The sequence below is a fragment of the Loxodonta africana genome, chromosome 12 (genome assembly GCF_030014295.1).
Source record: "Loxodonta africana isolate mLoxAfr1 chromosome 12, mLoxAfr1.hap2, whole genome shotgun sequence".
NCBI lineage: Eukaryota > Metazoa > Chordata > Mammalia > Proboscidea > Elephantidae > Loxodonta > Loxodonta africana.
Genome location: NC_087353.1, coordinates 29195120 through 29215400, shown reverse-complemented (window position 1 = coordinate 29215400; position 20281 = coordinate 29195120). Strand labels below are relative to the sequence as shown.

Sequence of the window (20281 nt, the reverse complement as noted above, 5' to 3'; positions counted from 1 at the left end):
AGTTGGATCACCTTTCTTGGGAATAGGCATGAATATGGACCTTTTCCAGGCAGTTGGCCAGGTACCTGTCTTTCAAATTTCTTGGCAGAGGCAAGTGAGCACTTCCAGCACTGCATCTCTCTGTTGAAACATCTCAATCGGTATTCTTTCAATTCCTGGAGCCTTGTTTTTTGCCAGTGCCTTCTGTGCAGCTTGGACTTCTTCCTTCAGTACCATCGGTTCCTGATCATATGTTACCTCCTGAAATAGTTGAACGTTGACCAATTCTTTTTGGTATAGTGAGTCTGTGTATTCCTTCCATCTTTTGATGCTTCCTGCATCGTTTAATATTTTCCGTGTAGAATCCTTCAGTATTGCAACTGGAGGCTTGAGTTTTTCTTCAGTTCTTTCAGCTTGAGAAAAGCTGAGCATGTTCTTCCTTTTCCATTTTCTATTTCCAGGTCTTTGCCCATGTCATCATAATACTTTACTTTGTCTTCTCAAGCCACTCTTTGAAATTTTCTGTTCAGCTCTTTTACCTCATCATTTTTTCCTTTTGGTTTATCTACTCGCCATTCAAGAGTAAGTTTCAGAGTCTCTTCTGACATGCATTTAGGTCTTTTCTTTCTCTTCTTTTTAATGACCTCTTGCTTTCTTCATGTGTGATGTCCTTGATGTCATTCCACAACTCACCTGCCCTTCAGTCATTAGTGTTCAACACATCAAATCTATCCTTGAGATGGCCTCTAAATTCAGTTGGGATATACTCAAGGTAGTACTTTGGCTCTCATGGACTTGATTAAATTTTCTTCAGTTTCAATTTGAGCTTCCATAGGAGTTGTCTTAGGCTGGATTCTCTCATATAGGGAGAGATTTATATTAAGAAAACAGCTTACGTGACTGTAGGAGTTGGAACACCCCAAGTCCTTGGGTCAGGATAGAGTCCTTTCCTAATTCACGGAGCAGCAGAATCTGGTGAACCCAAGATGAGCAGGTTGGGGAGCAGGGATCCCCATTCACAGGTTGTGATGGTCAAGGAATCCCCAAGGTTGGCAGGCAAGACCACAAGGTTTCTCGTGAGTCACTTAGCTGCAGGGGGTGGTGAACCCAAGCTAGGCAGTTTGGGGGGCAGGACTTTCAGTCATAGGCTGTGAAGATTGGTGAATCCCAAGATGGACAGGTAAGCTACTAGCTCAAGTCCCAAGAACTAGAGGTCAGGAAAGAGATAGCTGCTGGATTTGGACTAAGCCAACAATCTTTGCAAGGTGAGCAGGAAGGAAGTAGGCAGTGGAAGGAGGAGAGATGAAGGCTAAGAGAGCAGGTGAGCTGCCATAGAACCCACTCCTGCAGGTACCACTCAGCAGACTCCATCATGGGAGTGATCGCATATCAAATTTCAACAGGAAAGTGATCACAACATTATACAACTGCCAAAACCCTGAGAATCATGGCCCAGCTGAGTTGACACACAGTCTTAACTATCACAGGAGTAATTGATGGTCTGATTCCAAGTCTGCCCCTGGCCTTTTTCTGACTGATATTATTGAGCTTCTCCATTGTCTCTTTCCACAGATGTAGTCGATTTGATTCCTGTGTATTCCATCTGATGTGGTCCATGTGTACAGTCATTGTTTATATTGGTGAAGAAAGGTATTCGCAATGAAGAAGTCGTTGGTCTTGCAAAATTCAGTCGTACTATCTCTGGCATCATTTTATCATATTTTCCAAGGTCATGTTTTCCAACTACCAATCCTTCTTCTTTGTTTCCAACTTTTGCATTTCAATCAGCAGTAATTATTAGTGCATCCCGATTGCATGTTTGATCAATTTCAGACTGAGGGAGTTGGTAAAAATCTTCAATTTCTTTATCCTTGGCCTTAGTGATTGATATGTAAATTTGAATAATGGTCATATTAACTGGTCTTCCTTGTAGGTGCATGGATATTATCCTATCACTGACAGCATTGTACTTCAGGATAGAACTTGAAGTGATCCTTTTGATGATGAATGCAAGGCCATTCCTCTTCAAGTTGTCATTCCTGGCACAGGAGACCATATGATTATCTGATTCAAAATGACCAATACCAGTCCATTTCAGCTCACTAATTAGATCCCTACATATAACATCCAAAATTAGAAAATTAGACCTCTATATATAACAAACACACACAAAAGTAAACTTCAGGAGATTAAATACCTGTAGATGGAAAATTTCACTTAGAGGAAAATATAGTAAATATATATATATATAATTTTGGGGTATGGAAAGGTTAAAAAAAACCACAATCCCTCAAGAAAAGGAAGTTATAAAATATATTAAAGTTTAAAATTTTTGTTTTAATGAATCACTTGTCCTAGATCAGACAATCTGATTTGAACTTAGGTCTGTAGGACATCAGAACCAAAATACCCAATCCATTTGTTGTTGAGTTGATTCTGACTCATGACGACCCCATATGCTACAGAAATAACTGTGCTCCATAGAGTTTTCCTGGCTGTAATCTTAAGGGAAGCAGGTTGTCAAGCTTTTCTTCTGTGGTACTGCTGAGGGGTTTGAACCACCAATCTTTAGGTTAGTAGTGGAGCTCAAACTTTTTGCAGTATCTGGAGACCTGTAGGAATCCAGAGTGCAACATAAATAAATGTAAAAGGCAAATAACTGAATGGGAAGAGGAATTTTCAACCCATACAATCAATAGAGATTGTTGTTATTGTTAGGTGCCATCGAATTGGTTCCGACTCATAGAGAATATACAGGCTAGTGTAGAATTGCCCCATAGGGTTTCTGAGGAGCAGCTGATGGATTTGAACTGCTGACCTTTTGGTTAGAAGCCACAGCTCTTCATTACTGCACCACCAGGTCTCCAAAAAACAATGAGAAAAAGACAACTTGTTAGATGAATCAAGACCATGATTAGAATTTTTGCAAAGAAGAAGCCTGGTAAAGTAGGATTTTACAACAGGGTTGTTGGGGTCAAAGTATTATTGAGTTTAGTGAGACAATTTGCTGCAGCCTGAAACACTTCTGCAGCCTCACTGCCAGTCAATAGAAGAACCTAACACACAGTACCTCCTTAATAAATATTTTTTGAGTAAACAAGTGAACACATGGGTGAACTTTTCCTTGATCTTTCTGCTTGGCACCAATCTAGTTGGAATTCTGCTTCTGGTGTCTCTCTTTTGCCCAGTGAGATTTCTACCCCTGCTACCACTTGGTATATTTCTCTGCCAATCCCTTAGTGCTGGCTTTGGAAACTCCTCTGCTGCTGCTACTTCTGTGCAGATTCCTATCAACCTTCACCCTTCCCCGTGCTCTTTTACAAAATGAGAAGACTGCTCCTTCCTTTGACATTATTTATTCTCTGCTTTGCTGGGGGTGATGTAGTGGGTAGAATTCCTACAGGAAGATTGCCTAGTTCCCAAATTCTTCAGCAATTATTGTGACAGCTCTTTCAGTTAACAGCAATAGCTCTATTACTTTCCAAGGAGGGTACACCTCCAGAGCGTCACTGAAAGGAGCAGTTTGAGTAACGGCTGCCAAGTTCTGCCTTGGTCTACCTCTTCCTTCTGATCTTTATGCATTGTTTATAAGTCTGGTTCACTATGACACATTCATTCTGTCCTTCTGGTGAAATTTCCTTCAAGGGCTTTATGGTCGCCTCTGCAAAATGGCTTCTGTCAACACTGTCCTCTAAATCTGTTGGATACATCTTATATATGCCTATAATGGTCAAGATTCAAGACTCTTCCCCCAAAGTCTCTTTATCTTCTAACTAAATAAGTATAGCCAAATGGGACAATGGGTAAAGCTACAGCCTCCCTCTCTTTACTGAACATTTCTGAGTCTCAGACTTAAATGAGATAATAACAATTACTGACAGAGTTGTGAGGATTAGTGAGATAATATAACATCAGACATGTGGTAGGTAGGCCCTCAGTAAATGAGAATGGTATCATCGGGGGCTGAGTGCAGATTTTTTAACTAGGGGATTCAGTGTTAGAGAAAATAGGATTTGGGGCAGACTATCAAGGCAAGGACTGAGGCACAGAGGGAAAAAAAATACTGGGTTACAAAGGGTAGAATATAACGACAAAGCAGAAGTGAAACTGCTAAAATTTGGTTGCACGTATAAGACAAGTGTTGGACTAATTTAATGATGAATCATCTAGATGCTGATCTGGGGTCATTTATCATCTTGTGCAAGGGACTCTATATGTCTCACCTACCAAGCAGGATGCTCTTTGCTCACGGGGTGGTACATGAGTCAGTGTTAAATCTTCATTATACTGCTTATTTTCTAGTACCACTTCTAATGCCACTTCTAATAGTCTGGTATCCCTGAGAATCTAATTCCAGGATGGGATAAAACAAGATTTACTAGGATAAAAAAAGAGATTTATTAGGGGAGATGTCTATGAGGAAAAAAGGAAAGCAAGGGGATGCTGGGAGAACCATCAGACAATGATGCCATTCTGACTCTTGTAAAAGAGAGAAGGAAGGAAGGCGGGAAGATTGGATGGAAGAATATTAGCAGTGCAGCTCTAAAAATTTATGACAAGACTGATGCTGAGTCCTTAAGTTAAAGAGCCAAAGTTACTCTTCAGAAGAGTCTTGTGTCTTCTAGGCATACAGCTTCCTTGATATCCTTACCATACTCTATCATGGCCTCTGTACACATGAAATGATGAATTTCAAAGGGCGAAATCTGGGGCCTTTGGTCAATTTTGTTCCACTTAATGAAATATTTAAAAGGTGCGTTTCTGTTCCTGTCACAGTGGGTATTAAACTTGGTGTCCCCATGTTCTTGCCATGTTTAGAAGCAAGGTAAAGATATTTACTAACACTTGTCTTTGTTAAGTGTGTATATTGAAATATTTTACAATAACTATAAAAAAGGAAAACATTTTTAAACTCAAAAGAATATAAGACAGAAGGAAATAAACAAAAGAAACAGGAAAAAAAAGGGATAAATAGAAAGGAAAGTAAGATAGTACAAATATACCCAAATAAATCAATAATTCAAATCAATGAAATGGACTAGATTTTCCATTTGAATGGCAAAATTTTTCAAGCACAAGCACAAAACACAAAATGAAGCTGTATAAAAGTTACACCTATAACATAAAGATACAGAAAAATTGAAAGTCAAAGAACGGAAAAAGATAATGCTGACAAAAACAAACCAAAAAATACTGGGTTAGTCATATTAAAATCAGAATATTTCAAGGAAAAAATATCACAAGCATGAAATGGTTCAAGTCCTTAGGGAGATATAACAATTCTAAATTTGCATACAAAAATATGTATTCGAAGTATATACCACAAAACACGATAAATTCAAAGAAGAAATTAATTAATCTATTATGATAGAAGGAGGTTATAATACACTTATCTGAGGATATGAGTTCAGACAAGAAAATACCAGTAAAGAGAGAGATTTTAACATTATAAATAATAATCTTGATTGATATGAGTTGGAATCGACTCGATGGCAGTGGGTTTTTTTTTTGACCTAATGGATACATATGGAATATTGCAACCATCAATTCAAGTACATTTGAAATATTCAGGAAAATTAACTACATGTTTGCTATAAAGCATGATTCAATGAATTTCATATGAATCATATCATATTAGAAATCAATAACAAAAGGATTCTAAAAAACATATCCAGAAATTAAAAAAAAAAAGACTTTAAAATAACTAACACATCAAAGAAGAAAATATTATGGAGCAAAACATTTAACTTCAAAAGTTAAAAAAAAAAAAAAGAATACTTCCAAAGTAGAATAAAGGAGCTGATAATTAATAAGAATAGAACATGAAAGTACAGTACAACCACCAGAGACAAAAATGGCTCTTAAAAAAAAAAAGGCAAATAAAAAAGATAGGTTTGCTCAATCAAAAGAGAGTATAGGTACAAATAAATATTAGGAGTGAAAAGGGGGACCTAGCTGTACATGCTATAGAAAGAAATTCAGCAAATAATATAAGGATATTATGAACAAATTTATGACAATATATTTAAAACCTAGGTGAATTAAAAAAATTCCCTGAAAAATGTAATTTGCCAGAATTGACCCAGGAAGAAATAGAAATCCTGAATATTCTTATAACTACAGAGAAACACCAGGCCGAAATAGTTATATTAATGATTTCTACTAAGCATTCAAGGAAGAAATGATCCAATATTTCACAAACAATTCCAAAGAATAGGAAATACCAAACAAGCAAAATAAGATACATTTTGAACTCATTTTATGAAGCGACACAGATCTGATGCTAGACAAGAGATCAAGAAGTAATAGCCCATTGCCGTCTAGCGGAATTGCGACTCATAGCCACCTTATAGGACAGAGTAAAACAACCCCGTAGGGTTTCCAAGGTTATAAATCTTTACAGAAGCAGACTGCCACATCCCTCTTCTGCAAAACAGCTGGTGGGTTCAAGAAATAATGATAATAATAAAAACTAGAGATATTGCCAGCAAAAAGTAAGTAGGACCTGGTTAAACCAATAAACATAAGAAGAAATTGTCTGAATTTGGTTTTGTTTTTAAAGCAATCATGGTGCTGATGAAGAATAAAGTCTCCCAATGTCTCTAAATTCTCTCAAGTTGACAGTCAGAGGATTGCAGTTCTAAAGGTTAGCATTTCCCCCTTTGAACAACATTTTGAATCTTAAGTCTCTTTTTGAAAGTTTTTCATTATTAGGTATCTTACTAATACATTATTCATTAGTTTTTAATTTAACTGCTGTGGTAGAAAAAGTAACCTCATTGTCCTTTATAAATAATTATTTTTTTTCCCAAAATCCTTTCCCTCCATTCACTTAGATTCTTTTCCTCCTTCAAAGCTCAGTTCATGTCCTGTCTTCTCCAGGGTGGCCTCTCCAACTAGTCTAGTTCTTGTGGATATTGTCTTCCATAAAACCACAGTTGCTCTTATTGTTTCTACCAAACAGATAAGGATAATAACTTGAAGTCAAACCAATTTACTGAAATTAATTCACCACTGAGTCAGTAGCTCAGTTTTACTAGAGTCATTTTACCACAAAGATTCACTTGGCTGGACATCAATTTTTCATGGGATTCACATTGTAGAGCCCAATATTGAAATATTCAGGGGACTGGCTTTTCCTTAGATGCAGTTTTCCATTTTTTCAGGCTTAAACCCTTGAACCTGTTCCTACCTCTCAAAGTGAAATGGTTGTGAAAAACCAGTTTCAGGTATTTGGCAGTTTTTGGTTAAGTGGTTAACTTGGCAAACTAGCTTTTAGAAAATTTTTTTTTTTTGTCAAATTAACCTGGAGTCCCCAAATTTAATATTTTTATTTTCCAGATGCAGCACTCAACAGGGAGCATAAAGATGACTAAAATATGGCCTCTGTCTTTTGAGAAGAGACTATCAAGTCTGTTACCAGCATTTAACATACTCTCTATGTTCTAAGTTGGAATTAAATGTTTGTTAAATAAATAAATGAGAAACTCAATATATGGAGAGGGACGAAGGCTGTAAATAACTATAATGTAATTGATATTTGAACAATAGAGATATGTTTAAGATACAATGTGGATACAAAGGAAGGATTAATCCATCATAAAGGCTAATGATGGGAGCATGAATGTGGGGTATGAGAAAGGACTGGAGAAACCTCCCAGAGAAGAAGTTTAAACTAGACCTTAAATGATGCAAAAATATGTAGCAGGTAAAGAGCAGAAGTTATTGCAGGCAGAAAGAATAATAAACATGGCATAAATTCGTTGCCATGAAGTCAATTCCGACTCACAGCAACCCTATTGAACTGCGCCATAGGGTTTCCAAGGCTGAAATCTTTATGGAAGCACACTGCCACATCCTTTCTCCCACTTGTGGGTTCAAACTGCTAACCTTTTTGTTAGTAGTCAAAAGCTTAACCACTGCGCCATCAGGGCTCCTGTCGAACATGGCATAGGGACCATGAAAATGTGAACGATAATTGTTTTCTATGATTGTCTTAAAAACAAAGAACAACAAGAACCCCACAGGCTTAGTGTCTTAAAATAACATATCTTTATTATTTCATAATTTCTGTAGAACAGTAACCCGGGCATGGCTTAACTAGGTTCTCTATTCAAGGTCTCACAAGGCTAGAATCAAGCTGTATTCTTTTTTGGTGCTTGGGCTCCTATTCCAGGTTCATGTGGTTGTTAGCAAAATTTAACCCTTTGTGGTTGCAGGATCAAGGCCCTCAACTCCTAGAGGCTTCCTGCCACGTGGCCTTCTCCATTTACATCATAGCAACTTGCTTCTTGCACTTCATAGCAGGAGTGTCTCTCCAGTACATGCTAGCAAGATGGAGTCAGATGTATTTCATAACCTAATCATGAGAGTGACATTCAACAACCTTGGTCATACAATGTAACCTAATCATAGTAAAGACATCCGTTATCCTTTGCCACATTATATTGGTTAGAAGTAAGTCACAGGTCCCCCCTACACTCAGGGGAAGGGGATAATACAGGACGTGAACACCAGGGGATGGAGATCATTGAGGGACACCTTAGGGTGTATCCACCACTGTGAGGGAGGACGTGGTAGGGGAATAACAGAAAGTGAAACTGCTTTTTGTGAGAGTGGCAGGAATTGGATTCTGAAAATACGTGGTCACTTGGGTGAAATCTAAAATAAATAGATTTAATGACACACCAAGCTTTAAAATTATCCTAATACCCTGGTTGGAAAAAAGCTTTCTTAAGAAAATTAACAGCACAAACAGATTTGCTGAGAGAATACGATAACGTGTCTTGGTATTTTGGATTACTGAGAGTATTTGAAAATAGAGAATTATTTCCTTTAGAGAAAAAAAAATATTAGTTTAACTTACTGCTTGGGTAATTTAAATTTGTTCTCTTCTGAAGTCGTGTTCTAAAAAAGATGCACAAACTTTGCACAATTTTTCCTGTCCTTGAATTATACAACATGTTTATTTGGGGATAATTTTTCTAGTTAATCTGTTGGAACATTAGAGAATCTTAAAGATCTGACCTGCCTGTTGATTTTTTCTTTCATTTCTCTCTCAAAAAAAAAATTCTGTAAGTCAACTTTGTCTGCCACCCACTCATTCTGGAGATACCTTTGCTTTGGACCTTAGTCAGGTTAAAAGAAATTGCAGATATACTGGGCTTCTATGAGTCTCGTAGAAAAATGCAAGACAAGAATAAAACCAGACTTTATAATTTGATGAGTGTTCTCTTCTTCCCCAATGAGAGACTTTCAATGTCTTGCCAATCATTAGTCTAAATTTTTTCTCTCAATTTTTTACATTATGGAAAATGTGAAATATATACAGAAGTATAGAGTTGAATGAACTCCCATGTATCTTGCATAATTATTAACACATTGTCAACATTTTTCATCTCTACTCATATCTCCTTTCACTCTTACATACGCTTCTTAGTTATATTGAAGTAAATCCCAGACTTAATGATTTTATCTGTAATATTCTAGCATATATCTCTAAAATATAAATACTTCTTTTAAAAATAACCACAATGCCATAACATACCTGAAAATTAACAGCAATTCCTTATTATCATCAAATATCCTATTTTTAAATTTTCTTGTCTTATTATTATTATTTTTTTGAGAGGTTATTTGAATCAGGATTCTAATAAGGTCTGCACCTTGTGTTCTACCAATATGTCACTTAAGTGTTTTTCAGTGTATAATTTAAATTTTCTTGTAATTTTGTTGCTGTTGGTGTTGTTATTCCAGAAATTGAGTCATTTTTTCCGTCTGATTTTGCCAATTGCATCCCCGTAGTGTTTGACTTAACTTGCTTCTCTGCCCCTCTATTTAGGTATTAGATTGAATCAAATGAAATTGTATTTTTGTAGGTCAAAATGGTCAAGTATTGGCAATTTTATATGGTTCAACTTAATAATTAGATTTAGAGGTGTGAACATATTTAGTTTCAAATTTTTAGCGAAGAATACCTCATAGTGGTGAGAACTTCCTATTTCATTACCTCAGAGGAACTCAATGGCTGGTTGTCTTAGTGCATTCAGGGGGTCATCAACCTGGTCCATCCCTTATAAAGTCCCCCATCAGCTTTTCACCTAATGGCTTCAGAAGACATTGGTGATCATTGCTTTGATACATGATTTTGTTAGAGATTGCAAAGTGTTGCTATTATTATTAATTAACTGTAATTCTTTTAAAAAGAGTAACTTGCCATCCTCAGCTATGGCTGCCCTGATGTATAGTTCATATAGAAAAAAAAAAAGGACAAACGTTTAGTTCTTTGAATTCAATTTTCGGTTTTCAGAATTGTGTGTTGGTTTTCCTGGCATTTCCAATGGTGACCAATGAGCTATATGTTTATCTTTAGAATCATTAAAAAAAAAAAAGTGTTAAATCTCTTGAAGGTATTATTGATTTTGATGCTCAAATTATCCTACCTTCGATTAGTTAAGAGCCCAATTAAGTTGATTTCTCAGTTCTTTGATACAACTTCAGCAGGTTTTGATGACTTCCTTGATTTTCTGAAATGAAAATATTGTATATTTATTGTCTAGACCTAAAAAACAAAACAAAACAAACCCACTGCTGTCGAGTCAATTCTGACTCATAGTGACCCTATAGGACAGAGTCAAATTACCCATAGAGTTTCCAAGGAATTCGAACTGCCAACCTTTTTGTTAGCAGCCGTAGCACTTAACTACTATGCCACCAGGGTTTCTAGGGTTTCTAGACCTAAAAAAAAAAAAGATACAGCAGTGAAATGACATACAGAGACTGTCTGGGAAGTAGTGCCCATTTGCTGTTGGATTGGTCGTCATTTCTAATAGATCTTTTAGTGGACAGAAATAGAAAGTGCATGTTTTTTACAGAAAATGTATCTTAAATTCATACTGACATCTCCAACTGAAATTTATCTTAATAGGGTTTTTGCTCAACTTCTCTAATTCTATGCCTGTGTTTCTCTTCTCCTATGACAAAAATTTTACTCCCAACATTACCAACATAATCACCCACTTATTCTATCCGCCCCCATACATACAACCATTCAGAATAACACCACCAATATTACCACCAAAAACACGCATACCAAAAACAGTTTAAGATTTTTTGCAGGTCTCTTTGCTGATAGAACGTATCCCTCTGGTGGGAAGTGCAGTCAAATTACTGTGTTTTCGCGTTACTTGAAATAATTTCTCTTTGTGTGCTTAAACCACTCAATACACAGTTAGGTTCATTTGTTTTCAACCTTGAAGGATTACTTTTATCCTTTTGAATAATTTTGTTTTTCAGTTTTATAAGGCACATTTTTTCAAAATCATAATTACAAAACATGGTACATTCAGAGAAGTATAACATATATCCCTGTCACCTCCATCCTGTTCTCTCTTCCTTCTGTAGATAAAAACCATTTTTTTAGGATTTAGTTTATCCTTCCATTTTGTTTGACATAAGCTGTATGTGTGTGTGTGTGTGCGTGTGTGTGTGGGAGAGAGAGAGAAAGATAAAGTCACCCCACAACAGTATTAGAGATAATTCTTTTTCCCTCTTACATCTGGTAGTACTCCAATGTGTGTGTACCACAGTTTTCTCAACGAGTCTCCTGTTAAATAATGCTACAGTGAATAGCCTTGTACATCTCTCTCTGTCTTTTCTTTCTTTTTTATTCTGTCAGTGTATAATTGTCTTACGATTCTCGGGATGAGATTGTGGATTCAAATGATAAAAGCGTAATTTTACTAGATATTGCTGAATTCCGTTCTCTAGAGACTATACCACTTAGCATTCCCACCAGCTATGTGAGACTGTTTCCTCAAAGCCTTACCAACAGGACATCATGTTAAATTTTCAATTTTTTTTTTTTAAAACTCAATAAGTTTTCTTCTTCTTCTTTTAAAATTTTATTGTGTTTTAGGTGAAAGTTTACAGCGCAAATTGGTTTCTCATCCAAGAATTTTTACACAGAAGTTTTGGTGACATTGGTTGCAATCCCCACATTGTGGCAGCACTTTCCCCTTTTCCCTTTCCACCCCAGGCTCCGCGTGTCCATTCGTCCAGTTTTCCTGTCCCTTCCTACCTTCTCGGCTTTGCTTTTGGGCAGATGTTGCCCATATGGTTTTGTAAACTTGATTGAACTAAGAAGCACGTTCCTGGCGTGTGTTATTATTTGTTTTGTAGGCCTGTGTAATCTTTGGCTGAAAAGTGGGCTTCAAGAGTGGGTTCAGTTCTAAGTTATCAGGGTGTACTGTGGCCATAGTCTCAGGTGTTCCTCCAGTCTCTGTCAGACCGGTGTGTCTGGGCTTTTTTTGTTTTGAATTTGAATGTTGTTCTAAATTTTTCTCCCGCTGTCCAAGACCCTCTATTGTGGCCCTGTCAGAGCAGTCAGTGGTGGTAGCCAGGCACCATCTAGTTCTTCTGGGCTCAGGCTGGTGGAGGCTGTGGTTCATGGGGTCCAACAGTCCTTTAGACAGACATTTTCCTTGTGTGTGTGTTTTTTTTCTCCTTTGCTCTAGATCAGATGGGACAACAGATGTGTCTTTGATATCTACTCACAATCTTTTAAGACCCCAGAATCTATTCACCTCAGTAGGATGTACAGCATTTTCTTTATGAACTATGTTACGCCAATTGACCTAGATGTTCTATAGCATTTTCATCTTTATTCAGTCACATTCTATCCAGCATAGATTGTATTTCAGTTACCTTTTTTAGGTGTGATTATCTATTGTCTAAGGCAAGTCTATGAGATAAAGAGTGACAGTACTTCACATTTTCATTTTCTTCTTGGTACCCAGTACTTTTTATGGTGTGCACAATAAACTTTGTCCATTGATCTTTACCAAACATTTTAAATTGTTTCACTTGATCTCACTTTTCCTTGAAAAGCTTGGCACATTCTTATCCCAGAAATCTAATATTCATAACAGCCCTCAGGAGCTAAGTAGGAAGAGAACTTTTGTTCTATCACCAGGAGACAGCCTGTTGGAAGATTAAATAACCTGTCCCACAGAAAGTAAGTTCTGAGGCAGGACTTGAAATCAGCTCTTCTAAAAGTTCAGGCCTTTTTTTCATCTACCTCTTGTGGCCTCTCTCTGCTAAAGGAGTTGATTGAGAAGTTTTCCTAAGTAACCCTCAAGAGCCTCTTTTTGGAAAGCAAGATGATGGGATTTGAGAAAGAAGAAGAGTTTGAAGTCATTTCAGTTTCAGCGAGTCTATGGTAACACAGGTCTTGAATTCTCTGCCCAGTTCAAACACAAAAAAGTAGACCTCTTTCCCTGATTATTGTTGATCATTACAAAGCTGCTTGTTTATACATAAACCATAAAATCCAAAAGTCGTAGCAACTCTCTAACCTTTTTTAATATCCTTGATCAATAACTAGAGTAATAGTAGTACTACCTAATGCATCTATTTTGAAGCCACAAAGAGATTTTGTGACCAAAGAAGAGTACTGCAATTCTTCCCACCCGTTCTGCGCTATGGGCTTCTCCACACATAACTCTCATGCCTCTTCCTTCTTGGGGAGGCATTGTGGCTCCAAGTGGAGAAACAGTGGCTTAAGCCCAGAAGAACCTGATTTCCTTTTCTTTCATTACTGTCCATTGGGTATTTATCTTAAATTTTCTGGTGTCTTAAATCTTTCCATTACTGCTGGGGCAGACTGTGAAGGAATTTGTATAGAGCATTTTATAATCTGGAAATGAAATGTGCTATGTCAAAAATGTCAAAGCACTACCTAATTGTCCTTAACCATAACTAGGACTTAAGTCAGCTGCCAGTATTGCAAAGGGAAACAAATCCACAGGGTAAAATGACAATTCCTTCATGAGCTTTAAAATGCACAGAAGTTGCTGACACCAGTACTGGAGCTAGCCAAAGAGTGGAAAATGAAAGTAATGATTGCAGTGGAATAAAAAGATGTCCGATACCAGTGAAAAAACTCTTAGTTAAGCAAGGAATAACCTGAAAGGGGACTTGCTCTACACACTGGAGGTCGTTGTAATGCTGGAGCTCCTTCCTGTCTGCATTTGGCCATATGAGAGCCTGAACAGTGTTCATGTGCACTGACATCTGAAGGCAGAAGTAAGAGTGACTGCAGTCTCTGGGAGAGCTCCTCGTGTTTTGACTGTGATCACGCTAAGGTACGATTTCTACATCCAGTTCTTCTAAAGAATTTCATGCCTGGTGTATCTTAAATGCTCAGTAAATGTTACCTATTATTGGTCACTGTGGGTTTAAGGATGAAGCATACAACATTGCTTCCACAAATGGGTAACTAAATGGAAAATAGTTTGCATTTCTGTCTCCACCTGGGCTGATAATGAATACCTCTGATTCTTCTATTTTTTCCCCCCAGAAAGTTCTTGAGGCTTTAGAGCTCACCTACTTTCATCCGTGGGTATAGACTTGATTTTAGTGTAGATTTTGTTTTTTGACATTGTCTCCAGACAAAATGTCACCCCACAGCACTGGTAGCACATTCGTTCCTGGGGCCTTCTTATGTAATACCCTGGGGCAAGGGTTAGCTCTGTCAGACCAGGTGATGAGAATGAGCACATTATGGCTGGCAACCTATTCTCCAGATGGTGGACACGCACACATCAGAGTCTCACAGTGTGTATTGTTCCTTGGCTTCCCTTACACTCCCACCAACTGGTTTGATTGCTTTCGGGTATTAAGGCAGTTGAGCTCCAGAATCTCAGACCCCCTTCTTCTTCCTGGAGAATTCCAAGACTCCTCAACATAGCTCCATGTTTTTGTTCTGGGAGGTTGACCAAAGGTAGCATCAGCTACAAAATTACTCCATAGGTATTCTTAGGGAAATAAGCAGCGGGAGTGCATGTTAATCACTGTCATGATGTCTTAGCTCTTCCCACTATGCTAGGCACTTTTCCTCATTCCCAGTTTAACCTGAACCATTTGAGGGCCCTTCTGAAGTTCATTTTGCCAGCAGAGTGTCCACAGAGGATAATAACACTCTCCCCCCCAAACCAAACCTGTTCCTGTCAAGTTGATTCTGACTTATGGCGACCCTATAGGACAGAGTAGAACTGTCTCATGGGGTTTCCAAGGAGCAGCTGGTGGATTCAAACTGCTGACTTTTTGGTTAGTAGCCCTAGCTCTTAACCACTGAGCCACCAGGAATAATAACAACAGGTGTCATTTGTTGGAAGCTTAGTTGGTTGTCTGGTGCTGTGGTGAGCTTTTGAGATACATTATTTCATTTAAAACATAAATCAACCCTGAAACTTGGAGAGGTGAAGTAACTTACCGGCATCACACAGGTTGGAAGGTACCTGGATTCATACCTAGATTTGTTCAACCTGTACGTTTTATAATTATGCTATTAATAGTGTCAATAATAACATCACCAGGAATTCTCAGGCCATGAAGTTGGTCACATTTCCCCCATTATTAAAAAACAAATAAAGTGACAAATGGACAAGAGGTCATATTATTAAGATACCCATGAATGTTGCTTTTATCACTTAACAATGTTATTTAGCTTTGGTGGCTCAGTGGATAAGCACTGGGCTGTTAACCGAAAGGTCGGTGATTCAAACCCAACAGTTACTCTGTAGGAGAATGATGTGGAGGTCTGCTTCTGTAAAGATTACAGCCTTGGAAACTGTATGGGGGCAGTTCTCCTCTGTCCTATAGGGTCACTATGAGTCAGAATCAACTTGATGGTAGTGGGTTCACGTATTTCCTCTTGCTGGGGATAGAATTTCTGGAGGGTTTTCTTTGTAATGGAACTGAGCTTGATACCATTGAACAGTAATTACCAGTAGCTCCTGCTTCTGCAACATCATATTTAATAGGGTTTCACAGCTTTGTCATTGTGATATGAAATGCAGCTTTGGTTTTTAGTTTAATCCCGAGAAGAAAGTGTGTGCTTTTTCAAAACCTACCAAAGGTTGTTTAATAGCAACGTTCTCTTCTCTAGTGAAGAGAGGTGCTTATTTACCATTGGGAATGCTGCTGCAAAGAAAACACAATTACAGGAGCATAAGCTCGGGTTGGAGAAAAAGAGAGCTATAAAATGTCACATAGCTGACATTACTATGTAGTTTCAACAGGATGCTGGACAGTAAATTTTATCTATGCAACAAATCGACACAATAATATGAAACACAAGCTTAGAAAATGATCAAGATTCTAGTGATGAAGTCACTGAATGGATGTCCTTGTTTTCTGTGTAATTTGGATGTGAACAAATGCATTTCCTCAAATCTTTGTGCCTGAAAAGATTCTATTTCATACCATGTGACAATCCAATGCCCTCCTGAAATGTCTGCAAATTCCTATGTGAGGAAGGCTGAATGTTCTCAGGGTCATGAGTTCAGTCTCCCTCCAAGCTTAGTAGCAAATTGGGAACTAGATGTCAAAAGATTGACTACTTTTTGAAGGGCATATGCTTATGCTCCAAAACATCTGCTCCAATGGATGTACTTGGTCAGAGCGGTGTACGTCAGGGCCACTTGCGTTGAAGTCAAGACCAGCCTGAGTATCTTCTGATATCCTGGACCCTATCTAGAGCCTTTCAACTTTCAAATCACTTGGTAAATTGATCAAAGAAGAATATCTATGTGTGGTATGTGAACATCTAACTCTATCCACCAAACATTATACTCTTCCTCGAGCAACCTGCTGCTTCCTGCTCCCCAGGTCCTATAAATACAATGTCTTTAATGGTTTGAATCAGCAGTATATCCTACAATTTTGTAAGAGGCTTTATGGAACTAAATGGTGACACAAAATTGGAGAGTTGACATTCCTAGCACAGTAAAGTTATACTTCTGTCCCCACCAGGTGACAGCAGATTACTCTAAGCTTTCTCTGTTAGTTGGAGTGGGTAAAACTGCATTTGCTTTATCAATAACTGAAAACTAGGTGCCGATAACTCCAGTAAGGAAACCAGCCTGGTGAGCAGATGCAGTAGGCATTATCATCAATTTCATTTTCCTGTTCTCATCAATGTTTTACACTGGCCAACCTGGAGAGTTGAGGGGGCATCTGATAGGAATCACCACATATGCATCTTTCACATATTTTGTGGTGGCCTCTTTATAATTCCCATAGAGATACAGTAGTCCTTTGATTTTATATTTTGGTAGGATAGAGGAAAACATCAATACTTTCATTTGGTCTTTCAAACCATAATAATTCTTACTCCATGGGTTAGGGTCCATACGAGGATTCTACAAGCAGAAATCAGTAGGGAGATACTGCAAGTTTTTAAGAATATTTATGTCAACTGTACATTTGTGAACCAAAGTATTAATCATGGAATATGTCTAGTGTCTTACAATGAGAACATCAGTAAAATTCTGCTTGGGTAAAGGACAAATGGGATATAATCTATAGTTGTCACTATTACATGACACAGGTATTTAGTACACTATCTTATTGGATTGTTGTAAAGATTAAAGGGGATAACGAATGAGAGAGAGCTTTTTAAATACCTGTTTCCTCTTCTAACCCAATATTTTAAATCATCTGAGAGCAGGGTTCATGTCTTACGGTCTCTGTGTTGCCAAACGTGTCTGGGATATGGTTTGGTGCATACAATAGGAAATTGGTAAATGTATGTTGAATTGAATGGAATAAATTTTCCATTGCATTTTCAGATTCCTCCTAGTATTTCAGAGTGGTGAACATGGTATTAGAACAAAGGGAGCTAGGTAATCTTGAGGAAGATTTCATGACAAAACTTGGTATGTTCTCTAGGACATGGAAATAGGACAAGCTAGTTGAGAGACCATATGTGTTGGAATTGGAGAGAGCTCAGATTTTAATTGCCGTCATAGTAATTGGTGTTTTTAATTGACATCAGGAAGGTACATTTATGCACACTTAATTTATGTATGAATTTCAGTGAGGATATTCCATGGCTCAGAAAGGCTGTCCGAGGTGTAAGAGATTTTAGAAATTGCTGAGTGCAAGCGATTTCTACAAGTCTGGAGCGGAGAACGTCCTTTGAACCAAGGAACTGGGGTCCCTGCACTGAGAACCTCCTAGACCCAGGGAAAAGAGCAAACTCTGAAGATAGCTAGAGATGCTGGAGGAGGGCTTACTGGGCTGTGAAGCAGAACTGAGTGCTTTGGGGCAGAGGGTTTACTGGTGAAACTAAAAGAACTATAACCCTTGTCCATGCAGGGCAGAAGCATGACTGTAACCCTGTCCAGGTGTTGCCTCTGAGGATCCTGCACAAGGGTCTTCCTACAGCAGGGCAGAGCTGGATGCCTCTGGGCAGGAGGTTTGCCAGCAGAGCTAAAAGAGTTGTAACACTTGATTTTGCAGGGCAAGAGAGGCCCGAGTGTGCCCCGTGGAGGGGTTGCACACCTCACTACCTGGGCGGCAGTGCCCAGGTTGCATGGCAGCAAGAGAGACCTACAGGCCCAGGTAGCTCAATGGGAGCCAGTGGTGGAGGCCTAGGAGAGCTTAGTGGCAGAGGCTTGGGAGATTCTGTGCAGGAGTCTTCCCACCTATGAGGTAAGGCCCGATGAGGCCCAGCAGCAGGACAGAAGCCTTGGGCAGCGTCGTGGTAGCTGGAAGCAGTGGTGACATGAACACAGCATCTTACCTGAACTATGGTGTGTCTGCCCAGCAACATAAGAATAGATATAGGTAATTTGGGAAAGGATAAGCATTTCCCCTTTGGGAATCTGTTGTTATTGTTTACTGTTTCCTTGCTGTAAGTAATAATACTGGCTTATACTTTGCACACTGTGTGTCTCATGTGTCCTGCTTAATTACAGATGAACATAGCACCCATAAAATGGTTGATGCCAGTGGGCGTACGAATCTCATTCCTAGCAGTCTGATGGCTGCCTGGAAGTTTGAGGCACAGTCTTTCTGCATGTCCAGTGCAGACAGGCAGACAGACATGTACATATGTTGCCCAACATCACAGAGCTAGTAAGGGGCTGACATTTACTAGCTCTGTGATTTTGAAACATCAGTTAATTCCTCCAAACCTTAGTTTCTTAAGGAAGTGACGAACACACCTAATACAGTGTCTAATACAGTGCCTCACACAGTAGATGAGAAATTATAGCTAATATTAATATCAGTAAACTTGCACAGTAGAGTCTTCCTTCACATTCACTGGAAATATCATGATTTAAGAATTTTCTGCATCACTGAATTTTGGCTAGATTCTCACATACTTGCCCTCTGTCCTCGTTTTTACTAGCCTCCAGGCAGATCTCATGTCTTCTCTTGATATACTTACTTCTGATCTGATAATCCCATTGAAAGATTATAAGTTTCCCTTTTATTCAATTTTCAGTGCCCTGCTCATATTCCCTTGGTCTACTCCTGAGATTTTCTATACACAGTTTCCATCTACATGTAACTGACTTCCTGCGTTTCTCAGTATGAGGATATTCTCTGGTCTTGGGAGCATGCTTAGTCTTCTCTAGAACGAGAGTTCTGGGGAATTAAAGTCTCAGGAATGACTCTCCAGTCAACGATGTCAGGAGTTGCATAAATACCCAAGCTTCCTTGCCTCCTAGTGGGACAATCTTGAGCTGTGTTCCATATCCTCTCAGAAGATCTCCAGTGGGATTGTGCCTCTGTTGCCACAACCATTATCTATTCATTAATGCACATTTATTGATTTTCCTCCCATTATGAGTCACTTTTCCACTCCCTCAGAGGGGTTGTTGGAATTACTCCTAAAAATACTTCTTATACCCAAATCCTTGCTGTAGGGTCTGTTCTTAGGAGAACTCAAACTCTTCTTTACTCTTTATCCTAGGATCATTGAGGTTTTTTTACTCTATAGAACTGAGCCCCTGTCCTAGGAGAGAAAAGCAGCTCAAAGTTATAGAGCTATAGAGTATTTGCAATGACATTGAACCCTAGCACTCTGGGAGGCGGAGTGATACAGAACAGGGAGCCTATGTTTTTCATATGAAGGAACTGAAATAAGAGAGGGGAAGCTGCTTGTGTGGTCATGCATATTGGAGTGGGAGTGGAAACCTGAGGCATGGCCTCTGTCCCTAGCTCCTGGCACTTTGTTCTGCCCAGTGCCCTGTGTCAATGGTTAGCCACTTTAGTGTTAATCCTTAGGGAGAACTTAGATCCACAGCCCCAATTTTTCTTATATTTGGATTGTGTTTACCAGAACATTGGTGATTTTGCTGGGCTACTTCTTTTTGGTCTATTATCAATATTAATTCAAATTATTTTTACTCCACTCTGATTTGCTAACGATAATATAAAACCTGGCACTTGTCTTATGCTATTATATTTTTCTAAGAAAAGTACCTTATATTCTTTAAATCTTAGA

The 20281-nt window shown here is 38.4% G+C and overlaps 1 protein-coding gene across 1 annotated transcript in view; it reads left to right on the top strand.

Moving 5' to 3' along the window:
- The window catches only part of RAD51AP2 (RAD51 associated protein 2), a 132135-nt gene extending 113659 nt beyond the window's left edge, over positions 1-18476 (top strand). The window contains 1 exon segment of the mRNA XM_010591933.3: positions 18142-18476. Within this exon segment, the coding sequence (XP_010590235.3) occupies positions 18142-18476 (335 nt within the window).
- Positions 18477-20281: the final 1805 nt, after the last annotated feature.